This window comes from Salmo trutta, chromosome 25, assembly GCF_901001165.1.
Source record: "Salmo trutta chromosome 25, fSalTru1.1, whole genome shotgun sequence".
Taxonomy (NCBI): Eukaryota; Metazoa; Chordata; class Actinopteri; order Salmoniformes; family Salmonidae; genus Salmo; species Salmo trutta.
The window spans coordinates 41,487,589-41,501,541 of record NC_042981.1 but is presented as its reverse complement, the minus strand read 5'-3'; the positions used below and the strand labels follow the sequence as shown (position 1 = coordinate 41,501,541).

The 13,953-nt window shown below is 44.8% G+C and overlaps 1 protein-coding gene across 5 annotated transcripts in view; it reads right to left on the bottom strand.

Annotated features, from left to right (window-relative positions):
• Nucleotides 1–13,953, bottom strand: part of LOC115162576 (protein quaking-A) — a 90,336-nt gene that overhangs the window by 29,613 nt on the left and 46,770 nt on the right. For all 5 annotated transcript variants that reach the window (XM_029714018.1, XM_029714021.1, XM_029714020.1 and 2 more), the window contains exon 4: nt 9,289–9,432. In XM_029714018.1, the coding sequence (XP_029569878.1) occupies nt 9,289–9,432 (144 nt within the window). The remainder of the gene's footprint in view (nt 1–9,288; nt 9,433–13,953) is intronic.

The window sequence follows — 13,953 nt, the reverse complement described above, 5'->3', positions numbered from 1 at the left end:
CGGATGGCATAGATTACCGTGTCTGCAGTAACATATCAGGGGTAAAAAGCAAGCTACAGCAAAATTGATACTGAGATCAACTTTTAAAAACAATGACTAGAGACTTAAAATACAGCAGAGAGCTGCTGTATTTATGAGTTCATGTTTTATTCAACACTTAAGCCATAAAATGCACGTTCTTCCACTCGCGCTACAACCAGCACTGCACCTGTAATAAATAAGAAAGAAAGTGTATTGATAGGCTTGTGTCATGATTATTTAGCAGCTTGGGTCATTTTTAATAGAGGAATGTTTCACTGAATTTGTGCACGAGGCAGAAATAATGGGATGCGACTAGAGTTTCGAAATCAGCTGGAAGACTGTCCCTTTTTGGTCAGTGTCAGCGGAGGAAAGGGAGAGCGGCGGGATGTTGAGGCAGACCCAGTCTGCCACTCAATCCGCTGACCATTAGATGCAGGCACCATCAACCCAGTAAAATAAAAAATGATTTAAATGTTCTCACTTAGCTGTGCCTCAAGTAATATAACTGATGTAATATCAGTGTGATCATATGGTCTAGTTTAAATCTAAACTTTGCTTGAAATTGGCAGGGCAATTCAAACAAAGCCAATATGCAGTAGTAATGTATTGGGACTATAGCCTACTGCACAAAACTCATTGCTACAGTACTGTTTTTATCAGGTTAAAGTTGCATAGGCTGAGCAATACTAATCTTGAATAAAAAATTTAAAAAAGTTGGTGACCACTGATTTAGACCTACAGAAGGGAGGTTGTGTCTATTCTGTAGTGATAAACGATGCACATTCGTGCTAAGCAAAGAGATTATCAACACCATTTCTCCCTCTTCCCTGCCATCTACCAATCCCAGTGCATGGAAGCAGAGGGCCAGGTAAAGTGTGAACAGAATCCCTGGCTAATCGGGGAATGCATTTTTCACTCTGCTCTCGCGCTCTCTGCTGGTGTGAAGAGACGCCAAACAGGGGCCTTGAGCCGGCGTCCATCGTGCGTTTGAAGTCTCTGTCAGCAAGCAACGGATTAGCATCTAGTCCAGAGAAATTGGCCCTTTCAATTGTTATTTCCTTTTTAGTTTGCTTTAGGGCTGCAGTGCCAGACATCTCTGTAATAAGGATGGGCACAGAGTGAGTTGAACAGCTGCTGGGGAGAAATGGCAGAGCCCACTGGGGAAATGAGATTTTAAAGGGTAACAACTCTCACCTGATGTGATTGACCACTGTTTACCATTAATCCTGCACGTTACTCAAGAAACTATCAGATCCACAGTCATTGATATTGGCAGACTTGTCAAAAGGGGCCAGCGGTTTCCTCTGGTAAAATGGAAAACAATCCATTCCCATTACCCTGGCGGCTAGAGTTAATTAATGAGGATGTTTCATACTTCAAACAGCCACTTATTGGAATGAGCTTAATCTCAAGATGCCAAGTGTGGCACGGTGAGTCTCAAATTGCTAACTAGGACTAGTGAGCAGGGTGCAAGAAACTGCTGGAACCAGCAGGACAGTGGAGGAAAGGGCAGGCCCTTCCCCAGGGCAGCTCTGTCCAGTCACAGCCCGTTTGAAGCCGCCACATTCAAACTCACTTAAACACACTGCCAAGAGACGAACAAGAGCAGCAGAGCCTTTGCGTTCTAAAGCAGAGGTCAACGGGTGGAAGGGAAGAGGGCGACTGGAATTGGAGGTCTAACCAACCAGGTTTTAACTGGTTTCTGAGTAACCTCCCAGGACTCGAAGTTCATTTTATCCAATCCAAACACTTAATTACCTTGATTATGATATTAAGAGCCAGGGTGGAACGTATGCCAGGTGGATTAGAAAATCTACTCGGCGATAGAGCGTTAAGCCCCAATTGAGACAGCTACACTGTGTCCCTAGATACAAGATGTTGCCATCGGCAGACCTGGAGGAAACGCATTTTGCTGCTTCCTTCAGTCAGGCATATATCGTGTCATCAACCACTGAGCGGAGGGTGGGGGGCTTACAGGCTGGGGAACTAGAACGCTCTCGTTTCCCATGATCCTCTTTCTCCAAGCCCTGAGGCAGCGGTTTGAGTCTGAGTTGGAGTGACACGCCGCTCTAAAACTGAGGTGGTTTTGACCTGTGCTCCAGCCAGTTACCAGGAGAGGCCAGGCTGGTACATTACTGGGCCTTCTCGAACCATTATAGTTCCAAACACACACAAATAAACACCACAAGACTGTGCGTACCGCATGAATGCCAGCCGCCATGTCCTCGAGGGCTACATCCTATACAAGGCAGGGAATTATTTTTATTTTACCCAAAAGACAATAGTCTTATATGCAAGTAAACATTAATAGGAGAGGTACCGTGGGTTGGAAACAGCCAGATGGCATTTGATACTCATTTGTCATACAATGGCTAATGGGGAGGTGCGAACAATTATGCACTAGTAGGAAGAAAAGGTGTTTATCCGAACACGGAGAACAGGGCCGGCCGTGAACAGGCTCCACTAGGCCCGACCTGTGCCGCGTGTTCCTGGCCGAGCTGCTGGAGGCAAGAACTTGGCGGACGTGGCACACGACAACCCGCTGACCACGACGCCTGGCGTACATTACGGACCATCTGTCACCCAAGCAACATGTCCCAGATTTTTTTCCTCAGTGGAAAGACTGAAGGCAGACTAAGCGAGAGGGAGGTCTCAAAATCTGGCACTGCAGTCTGGAGCTAGTGCGAGTGTGCAATTCTGAGTCTCCTACTGTGAGAGAAACGGCAGAAGCGTGCCATCATTCAAGACAACATGGTGTCTGAAGATAGCAGTTAACAATAAAATAAGATAATCTGACAAATATATCTGTTACAAATCTCAGGCTGAAATAATGTACAAGGCCAAAAGACCAACAAAGAGGGGGACAGGGAGGGGGGAAAAAAAGACAGCGAGAAGACCTTCTACATTTGCTTCATGGCAGTGACTAAGGTTCGGGCTGCTCTGTTCAAGTTGCTAATACAGTCACTTTGTTCAGGGAGCGACGCCGCAAGCTTTGTGGGGGCGCAGTGCATTGTCTCCCTCTCCTCCACCCCTCCTTTTCTGGCGTTTCATGGTTTTCCAGAGGATCCAGGAGGACAGGGGAGAGAGTGCAGCCGGCTGACTCTCTTTTAAAACTTGTGCCTCCAAGCAGCGGCAGAATTGAAACAAAACAACGAGGCTCTAACAATGATGGCAGCTAACCGCGCCTACGCAATGGATTGAACTTCCCTGAGCTCCCAAGTCACAACTTCAATGAAAACTCCTAACCCTCTCGTGCTTTATCTCAAATGCCCGAGGACAAGGGTCCTCACAACAAACAGACAAATAAACTAAAATGCAAATGCGGATGCAAATGACTATCCCAGACGCTTCCCTTCAAGCTCAAAGACACTGAACAATGCAGTGCAATGTGCTAACAAGTGTAGCCCATTTCTCTCTTAATACCATACAAGTAGGTAGGGCAGCGAGGGTTGCCTACAGTAGCACCGGCTTTGAGGTATGATAAATAAATGACATACTAGCAAATGCATTCCTTTCTGGGAAAATTATCTGTGGTGTGCTAAGCGCGTCTAAGAGAAGCCCTTCAAATAGACGCCAGCGGTTCGGGGAGCCAATGAGGATTAATTAGACCCATAACAATGTCCAGCAGACAGCTCTGTCAATCACTCAACCAGCCGCCTGTGCCACAGTGTCACCTTGGCTTCCATCTGCCAACCCTTCCTTCCCAGTAAAAGAGGATCTACAATAGATCTAAATGAGCTGCCTGTCAACCAACACAGTAAACACCACTACTGCTATTTGCAAGTGGCTAAGGGGAAGGGGTGTTGGTTTGTACTGTATGATGGGGTTGATGGCACAGAGGACAGAAGATTCCTGCAAGGTATCAGGTTAACAGATATGAAAAGCTAATTACTGTGCTGGAAAGAACCTGAGAAGCTACCTATTCTCTCCCTCCATCTTGGTCTCTGGAATATTCAAACCAACACGGGCTCCTGGATTCAATTAGCAAGTCGTTTAGACTCATCTCCCACAGCCATCGTTACTACCGGAGATTAACCAAGCGGGTTGTCAGTGGCACCAAAGTAATCGACACAGGGTTTTGGCCTTAGTCGCAGCTTAGACCCACGCAATATTCAAAAAGCCCGGGGACCATCTTCAGGTGGGCGATTGCCACACTGACAGCCGTGGCCAATTCTGAACACACAAAAACAGGAAAATGACACTGCCGCCCCTACCTGTGCTGTATTAAACTACACGAAGGCCCTGCTGAAAGAAAGATCAGAAACTGTGGGGATAACTAAAATAGAACATTGTAGTCTAAAATCGCCAGTCTAGAAATACACGCTCAGCTTTAGCCGAAAAATATGTAAGCCTACGAATCCTTGCCGTCCCTGAGGTAAGAAAATAACCTCTGCCAATATCCATACTGTGGAGATGATTTTCCATGGGACATTATGTGCGTGGGTCTTACAGTGGGAGGCAGATGGCCAGAGTGATGGGGGACCGGGAGAGACATTAATTGATCGTCACGGTCGGGCATCTGAGCAGACGATTTGAGGGCGAAGCTTCTCGTCTTTTACAGCGAGGGCACAGCGAGGAGAGGGTCGTTAGGGGGCTGAGCGCCATCCATCAATTAAGCAAACAAATATAACAGTCAAGTAAAGCAAACTGATAAAATTAGGCCATTACATGGCAGTAGCTTAATGGGAATGTTAATGCATGCATTCTCCTGTACTGCCCTCCAATTCAAACCACAGGTTTTCAAATGGGGTCCAAGTCCAGACACAGATTGCCATTGCAAAATGCTGATTTTGCAGTCAATTAACCATTTCTTTGTGGATTTTGATGGGCTCTCTGGGTTATTTTCTTGCTGGAAAATCCACATGCAGCCAACTGTCAGCCTCCTGGGCTGGCACAAGTCTAGCACATCCGCTCTGAGTGCAGAGGCATCTGCGGTCCTGCCCTCGATCGCACTCTGAACCCTCAGCAGATACAACCTCAGACATATTGGCATCTTGCTATAAATCTTTAACCTGAACATGAGTTGGCAGCCAGCGGGCGACAATGTTTAAAGACCACTCCGCGAGAAAATGCCACGGCCAATAAATGATGCACAATGCATTCGTATAAAACCAAAACTTGTGTAAGTGCAACCCAATTAGAATGCATTGGATTGCGGGCCCTGTGTCAATCCGACATCTGCATTGGCCGTGCAGCATTACGGTAATACCTCTGCAGAAATCAGCTGTTGTCAAGGGAGGAAGTTTATACAGGACCTCCCACCCAACCATGGTTACAAAATTGGAGCCGCGCACGGCGAGGTGGAACAGAGCATGAGTCGGCCTCTGCAATTGCATCACACCCTCCATACAAAGCCCCCGACCACATTTTCAGATCAAGCAAAAATTGGCTTTTGGTGTTCTCTCGGCAAATGGAGAATCTGTTTCTCTGATCTCTTTTGGGCAACACTGTTTTGATCATCCCCTGTTGTTAGGTACTGATGCCAACCTTCATCCCGAGTGCCAATTAATCTATTCCTCGGTCACTGGGGCAGGAGGATCACAGTGATTCTAACCAGGTAGCCTTCGACTAGGGCGGCAAACGGGACTAGTGCTGATGCTCTGCAGGGTTAGCAAGTGCAGCAGGGCTATGCTGGAGGCAGTGTTTAGGGCCTTATTACCCAGTAGTCATGACACGAGGGCAAGGCTCTGTGGCACTTCAGCATCAATATGGGGTGGAGGGGAGAGGGGGGGGCTGGATCAGTGGTATAAATCCACACTTGAAAGAGCAGCTCAATGAAGCGCCACCTCCCATCGTTTGTAGTCTCATCTCTGAGTTTGCGGGACGTTGAAAAGTTTCCAGAACCAGGGAGCTGCCGCAAGGCAGAATCACTGAACCTTTGCCACTTCCCATCAGCACCCTCTCCTTGCCATTAGGCAAGGTATCTGGCACGTGGGGTGGTCTAGGGACAAGGGGCGGGACATGAGACATACACCCGTAACACCTTTTCAATATCAGCCAACAAAATCAACTAGAAGTGGGGTTTGGATACCATTTAAAATGTAAAACTGCCATAAAAAAACCTAGCATACATTTCAGCACAATGGTGCCACGGTCACAAGACAGCTAAAATAGCTATTGGCTCAAGGTCAAACTGACAACTATGGTCTGCGTCTCATCCTTCTGTCAGGACAAGGACCCAAGCCCGGCCTGATGTGGAGCGAAAAAAGCTTTTCCTTGAAAGAGGAAGTCGAAAAGATAGTGACCCCATTTGTTTCCCAAGCGATTTAATAACGACGATTTCACACTGTCAAATGTGGAGAAGTTAACGTTCATTAAAGTGAGTCGCAGGATTGAGATTGCCATAGCTTTAATCCAATTACGTTTAGCACAATAAAGGGCATTTACTGCCAGCCAAGGCTGCCCACCCACCCACAGTGACAATGACAACACTAGAGAGGAGAAAGCGAGCCCCTGGGGGACTTCGTGGGGAGATAAACCCCAATGAGCCTGGGAAACCCCAATGAGCCTGGGAAACCCCAATGAGCCTGGGAAACCCCAATGAGCCTGGGAAGCCAGAAAGGGCTATAAAACCTGCTACTAGAACTTTCCTCGCTTACGCATGAGAACATAATGTAGGATACATTTGTAAAATAAATAAATAAATACAAATAAATAAAAATAAAAAAAATCACATTTCTGGTGACACCCAGCTAGACTATAAGCGTAGCTCTTTGCGGCCGGTGACTTCAGAGGGGACGTGAGGGGTGAGCAGCGTATACAGGTGTTTAATCTGCCTCAAACTCTGGCTGACAGTGATTTATGCTGCATCACCCATATCAGTCAGTGCCGTCACACGCAGCAATATCCTCTGGTGGCGTACGCCGGGGAGAGAGGTTTAAAAGCCCCTTCGAAACAGAAAGTGACAAATGGAGGATAAAGGATTAATCTCAAAACAAGGGAGAAAGTTATTGAGCCGAGGCTTTATTCGCTGTTGCCATTTTGGAATGAAGCGATTCAAGTGATGCCAGGGCTCTGGTAGAGAGTGCAATCAAACTGCACCAGAGGGCCCCTGCGTGGTGGCGTGTCCATCCTCTGAAATAAACCTGATTACGATTGAGCAGGCCAGGCCTGCTCAGTCTTGGCCCAGTTTCAGGGGTTCAGAGCCCCAGCCACCGCGCCTCCTGACTGGGGGAAATCGGGAGGTGCAGCTGTCCGGCCGGTCTGTTCACCACAGGCAACCAGGCACTGTGGCCACGCAGTCCCCACCCCCCTGATGGTCATCTCCGGACACATGGGAGGAAGTGAACACAGGGAAATATGATGCTCACACTCACAGGTCACTTACTGCTGTCCGTTTTTACCACTGGTTTGAGATTAAGTGATACGACTTGTTCTAGTCATATCCAGGCAAACCGGCTTTAAAGACACTGAGTTTGTTCTAAGTTAAATGTTTGCAGCGACCCCATTGTAATAGACCATATATACACAATGAACACAAATATAAAAAAGCAACATGAAGGTTGTCCCATGTTATGAGTGAAAAATAAATCCAAAGCAGCTTATTTTGCACACAAAATTGTTTACATCCCCACTACTGAGCATTTCTTCGTTGCCAAGATCATCCATCAACCTGACTCGTGTGGCATATCAAGAAGCTGATTAAAAAGCATGATCATTACAGGTGAACCTTGTGCTGGGGAAGATAAAAGGCCACTAAAATGTGCAATTGTGTCAACTATGCCACAGACGTCTCAAGTTGAGGGAGTGTGCAATTGTTAACCGCAAGAATATCCACCAGAGCTGTTGCCTTAGAATTGAATGTTAATCTCTCTACCATAAGCCACCTCAAGTCATTTTAGAGGATTTGGCAGTGTGTCCAAATGGCTTCAACCGCAGAGCACGTATAACCACTGCAGCCCAAGACCTCCACATCCAGCTTCTTCACCTGCAGAATCGTCCGAGACCAGCCACACGGATAGCGGATGACACTGCGGGTTTGCACAATGGAAGAATTTCTGCACAAACTGTCAGAAACCGTTTCGAGGGAAGCGCATCTGCATGCTCACCAGAGTCTTAACCGGGCTGCAGTTCGACATTTGCTCTGCCAAATTGGTTGTTAATCATAGCTAGACAACCATTTTCAGGTCTTGCCATAGATAAGTCAAAAGTGTAACTCGGCCACTCAGGAACATTAACTGTCTTCTTGGTAAGCAAATCCAGTGTAGATTTGGCCTGTGTTTTAGGTTATTGTCTTGCTGAAAAAGTGAATTCAAATCCTCCCAGTGTCTGGTGGAAAGCAGACAACTGTTTTCCTCCCAGATTTTGCCTGTGCTTAGCTTCATTCTATTTATTTTTTAGCCTGAAACTCCTTAGTCCTTAAAGATTACAAGCCACCACCACGTTTGAAATGGATAGCGATGATATTCAGTAATGCATTGCATTTTCTCCAAACATAACACTGTGTTGAGGACAAAAAGTGAATTCCTCTGCCACATTTTTTGCAGTATTACTTTAGTGCCTTGTTGCAAACAGGATGCATGTCTTCTAACTGTCAATTAGGTTACTGTTAGTTACAATGTAGTTACCATCCTCAGGTCTATCACAGCCAATAAATTCTGTAACGTTTTAAAGTCATCATTGGCCTCATGGTGAAATCTGGGAAGGACGCCTGTATCTTTGTAGTGACTGGGTGTATTGATACACCATCCAAAGTGTCATTAAATAACGTCACCATGCTCAAAGGGACATTCAATGTCTGCTTTCAAATTTCTATCTACCAACCAATAGGTACCCTTCTTTGAGGCAATTGGAAAATCTCCTTCGTCTTTGAATCAGTGTTTTAAATTTACTACGCGACCTTACTGATAAGTGTAGAGTACAGATATCAGGCAGTAATTCAAAAATCATGTCCATGAAACTTAAGCACATTACTCCTGAACGTATTTATGCTTGCATTAACAAAGCGGTTGAACACCTGTCAAGACATTTCAGCTTTTAATTAAAAAATGTCAACATAAAAAAATAAAATCCAGTTTGACATTATGGGGTATTGTTTGTAGGCCAGTGGAGATTTTTTTTAAAATTGAATCCATAAATTCAGGCTGTACCAAAATGTAGAATAAGGGGTGCGAATACTTTCCAAAGGCACTGTATACACATAGGAAAATATATTGCATCCTTTCCCCTTTGTGCTTTTGGAGAAAACGAGGCCTATTCAAATCATGTACACACTGACTGTGGGCGGAGGTCAGTCAACTGATTAACCCACGCGGCAGTACTACTCACCGCGGGCACCAGAAGCTTCTTGACCTCCTCCAAGGCTCTCTTCATCTTGATCTCGGAGCGCGTCTGTGTGTCCTCCACCGTGATCAGGACGTGAAGCTCCTCGTTTAGATGCTCCCAGTTGGGCTTGCCTCTGTTCTGCTCCTCCTGTGAAACAAAGAGAAGCGGGAGAGAAGAGACATGAGTGGATGTGACAAGCTCGGTTAGAGCGCTGCCGTTTTACATGACATAACAAATTTTGCATGCATTGAAGAAACAGACAAGGCGGGACACTATAGACAGCAGGGACATGCCCTTTTTTCCAGAAATGTAGCTTTAACTTTGAAAAGACAACCCCCTTGATTTGATGCCGACATCAAAAAAGGGTGACAGCAATCCCTGTAGAAATTAATATCCGATGATTATGTACAGTTGAAGTCAGAAGTTTACATACACCTTAGCCAAATACATTTAAACTCAGTCTCACAATTCCTGACATTTAATCCCAGTAAATATTCCCTGTTTTAGGTCAATTAGGATCACCACTTTATTTTAAGGAATGTGAAATGTCAGAATAATAGTAGAGAACTATTTATTTCAGCTTTTAGTTTCCATCACATTCCAAGTGGGTCAGAAGCTTATATGCACTCAGTATTTGGTAGCGTTGACTTTAAATTGTTTAGCTTGTCAAACATGTTGGGTAGCCTTCCACAAGCTTCCAACAATAAGCTGGATGAATTTTGGCCCAATCCTCCTGACAGAGCTGGTGTAACTAGGTCAGGTTTGTAGGCCTCCTTGCTCACACGCTTTTTCAGTTCTGCCCACAAATGTTCTATAGGATTGAGGACAGGGCTTTGTGATGGCCACTCCAATACCTTGACTTGGTTGTCCTTAAGCCATTTTGCCACAACTTTGGAAGAATGCTTGGGCTTGTCCATTTGGAAGACCCATTTGCTACCTAGCTTTAACTTCCTGACTGATGTCTTGAGAAGTTGCTTCAATATATCCACAATTTATCCCTCATGATGCCATCTATTTTGTGATGTGCACCAGTCCCTCCTACAGCAAAGCACCCCCACAACTTTGATGCTGCCAACCCCATGCTTCACAGTTGGGATGGTGTTCTTCGGCTTGCAAGCCTCCCTCTTCTTCCTCCAAACATAACGATGGTCATTATGGCAAAACAGTTTTGTTTAATCAGACCAGAGGACCAAAAAGTACAACATTTGTCCCCATGTGCAGTTGCAAACCGTTGTCTGGCTTTATGGCGGTATTGGAGCAGTGGCTTCTTCCTTGCTGAGCGGCCTTTCAGGTTAAGTCAATATTGGACTCGTTTTACTGTGGATATAGATACTTCTGTACCTGTTTCCTCCAGCATCTTCACAAGGTCCGTTGCTGTTGTTCTGGGATTATTTGCATTTTTCGCACCAAAGTACATTCATCTCTAGGAGACAGAACGCGTCTCTTCCTGAGCGGTATGATGGCTGCGTGGTCCCATGGTGTTTATACTTGCATACTATTGTTTGTACAGATGAACGTGGTACCGTCACGCATTTGGAAATTGCTCCCAAGGATGAACCAAACTTGTATACCAAGGTTTACCATTTTTTCCTGAGGTCTTGCCTAATTTTTGATTTTCCCATGTCAAGCAAAGAGGCACCGAGTTTGAAGGTAGGCCTTGAAATGCATCCACAGGTACACGTCCAATTGACTCAAATTATGTCAATTAGCCCATCAGAAGCTTCTAAAGTCAAGACATCATTTACTGGAAATTCCCAAGCTGTTTAACTTTTTAGTGATAGGGGGCAGTAGTCGGAAACTCGGGATGAATGACGTGCCCAAATTAAACTGCCTGCTACTCTGTCCGAGAAGGTAGGATATGCATATTATTAGTAGATTTGGATAGAAAACACTGAAGTTTCTAAAACTGTTTGAATGATGTCTGTGAGTATAACAGAACTCATATGGCAGGCAAAAACCTGAGAAAAATCCAACCCGGAAATCTGATGCTTGTAGTCTTTTCAAGTCATTGCCTAACAGTGACTTAGGGTTCATTTTGCACTTCTTAAGGCTTCCACTAGATGTCAGTCTTTAGAAAGTTGTTTGAGGCTTCTATGGTGAACAGAGAGCGAACAAAGGAAGTTGGAAGTTGTTGACTCAGGAGTAGACATGAGTTAATTGGTGCGCATTCACGTGAGAGTTAGCTGTGTTCCATTACATTTTAAGACATTGGAATTGTCTTGTTGGAATATTATTGAAGTAAAAAAAGGCCCTAAAGATTGATGCTATACATCGTTTGACATGTTTCTATGAACGTAAATAGAACTTTTATTTACTTTGTCGTGAAATTTTCGGCGCGCTTCCTACATTTGGAGTAGCTGACTGAACGCGTTAACAACAAGGAGGTATTTGGACAATTGTTTTATTCAATAAAGTCCATAATTTATTGTGGAGCTGGGATCCCTGAGAGTGCATTCTGATGAAGATCAAAGGTAAGTGAATATTTATAATGCCATTTATGATTTTAGATGCCAAAATGGCGAGTATCTGTATTGCCTGCTGTTGTTTTCTGAGCGCTGTACTCAGATTATTGCAAAGTGTGCTTTCCCCGTGAAGCTTTTTTGAAGGAGGATGTTTATCTATAATTCTTTGAATAGCAGTTTATGATGAGTATTTTTGTAAATTGTTGTGCTCATTCACTGGAAGTTTGAGGCAAAATATTTTCTGAACATCACACGCCAATGTAAAAATGGGGTTTTTGATATAAATATGAACTTGATTGAACAAAACATGCATGTATTGTATAACATAATGTCCTAGGAGTGTCATCTGATGAAGATCGTCAAAGGTTAGTGCTTAATTTTAGCTGTATTTCTGTTTTTTGTGACGCCTCTCCTGCTTGGAAAATGGCTGTGTGGTTTTTCTTGTTTAGGCTCTGTCCTAACATAATCTAACTTTATGCTTTCGCTGTAAAGCCTTTTTGAAATCGGACAATGTGGTTGGATTAAGAAGTGTATCTTTAAAAATGGTGTATGTTTGAGAAATTTGAATTATGAGATTTTGTTGTTTTGAATTTGCCACCCTGATATTTCACTGGCTGTTGATAGTGTGTACTTTGGGTGGGACGCTAGCGTCCCACGTAGCCCAGAGAAGTTAACCTCTAGGGGGTGTGGGACGCTACTGTCCCACCTGGCCAACATCCAGTGAAACTGCAGAGCGCCAAATTCAAAAACAGAAATACTCATAAAAATTCATACAAGTGTTATACATCGGTTTAACTTCTTGTTAATCCAACCACGGTGTCAGATTTCAAAAAGGCTTTACGGCGAAAGCATACCATGCGATTATCTGCGAACAGCGCCCAGCAGACAAATCATTACAAACAGTTACCAGCCAAGTCAGAAAGTGATAAAATGAATCACTTACCTTTGATGATCTTCATATGGTTGCACTCAAGACTCCCATTTACTCAATAAAGTCCCTCTTTATATCCAAAAACCTCTTTCGTTTGCGCGTTTTGTTCAGTAATCCACAGGCTCAAAGGGAGCACAACAGACATACGAAAAATCCCAAAATGATCAGTAAAGTTCATAGAACATAAGGGTATGTAAACTTCCGACTTCAACTGTCTGTACGTACGTTGCAGGCGTTAATCTGACCAACCTATCCAAAAGGAGACCTACAGTGCTGTCGAACAAAGAAAATAACATGTGGGTGTGTTAACAAAGGGCCCGAGAGAGCCATTTACCCCTCTCCGAAAGGGGGCCACCAAGCACTTTGAGGTGCTAAATTGAGACGCTGGTGCGCTTCGAAATATCAGAATGGGCTTTATTCAAAAACCGACGATCAAGTCGTGGAGAGGCCTTCAACACGGCTAAATAGAGGGCCATTTCAAAGTGTGCACAATTGGCCCCAGTATTAGACTGGCGAGGCTGAGTGGGGAAATGGAATAGGTCAATTCAAAATGTAAGTCTTCAGCACTCGCACAAAACCCCCGCACGCCTACCTTTTTGAGAGAAGGGAGAGTGGAATATGTCGGAGTAAAATGCAAGGCTCTCCATTCTGACACGCTCTCCCCATTACCTGGCTTCTTTTGAGACGTTTTCCGACAGCACTGCGCAGCACGGAGGGCTCTTAAAAGCTTTGGGTCACACCACCATGGCAGCTTACTGTCGTGTGTGCTTATATGTAGACAGATCTGAGCTCACCATTTCCTCTGGCTATGAATTGAGGTTCACAATTCGATTCAAACAAAGACTAGGCTAACCTCAAACCTCACAAAGCAGACGCAATACAGCCTCAGTAGGAATATGAAACACTATAGCTTCAAATCATGTTATGACAAAAGCAGCAGCAGTCTTTAAGCTCTCAGAGAACCATCTCTTTCCGAGCTCCATCATGACAACACATTTCAGCATCAAAACACCACCGCCAAATCTCCAAGGCATTTAGGTCATGGTACAAGGAAGAGGGAAAAATCTAGCTTCCAGCTTTGCTTCCCTCTGACTAAAAAGCTTAAATTAGGCAGTGTGTTAATGCCGTGTCGTCAGTTCCCCCCCCCCCAACACATGTGTTACGTGTTCCCCAGCGCTCCTCCGATCACTGCTCATTTGTGAACTAGGCATGGTAATTGAGGTGTCTAATTGCTACCCATGCATTGTGAGGCGCGGCGGGAGGTCCACCTGACAC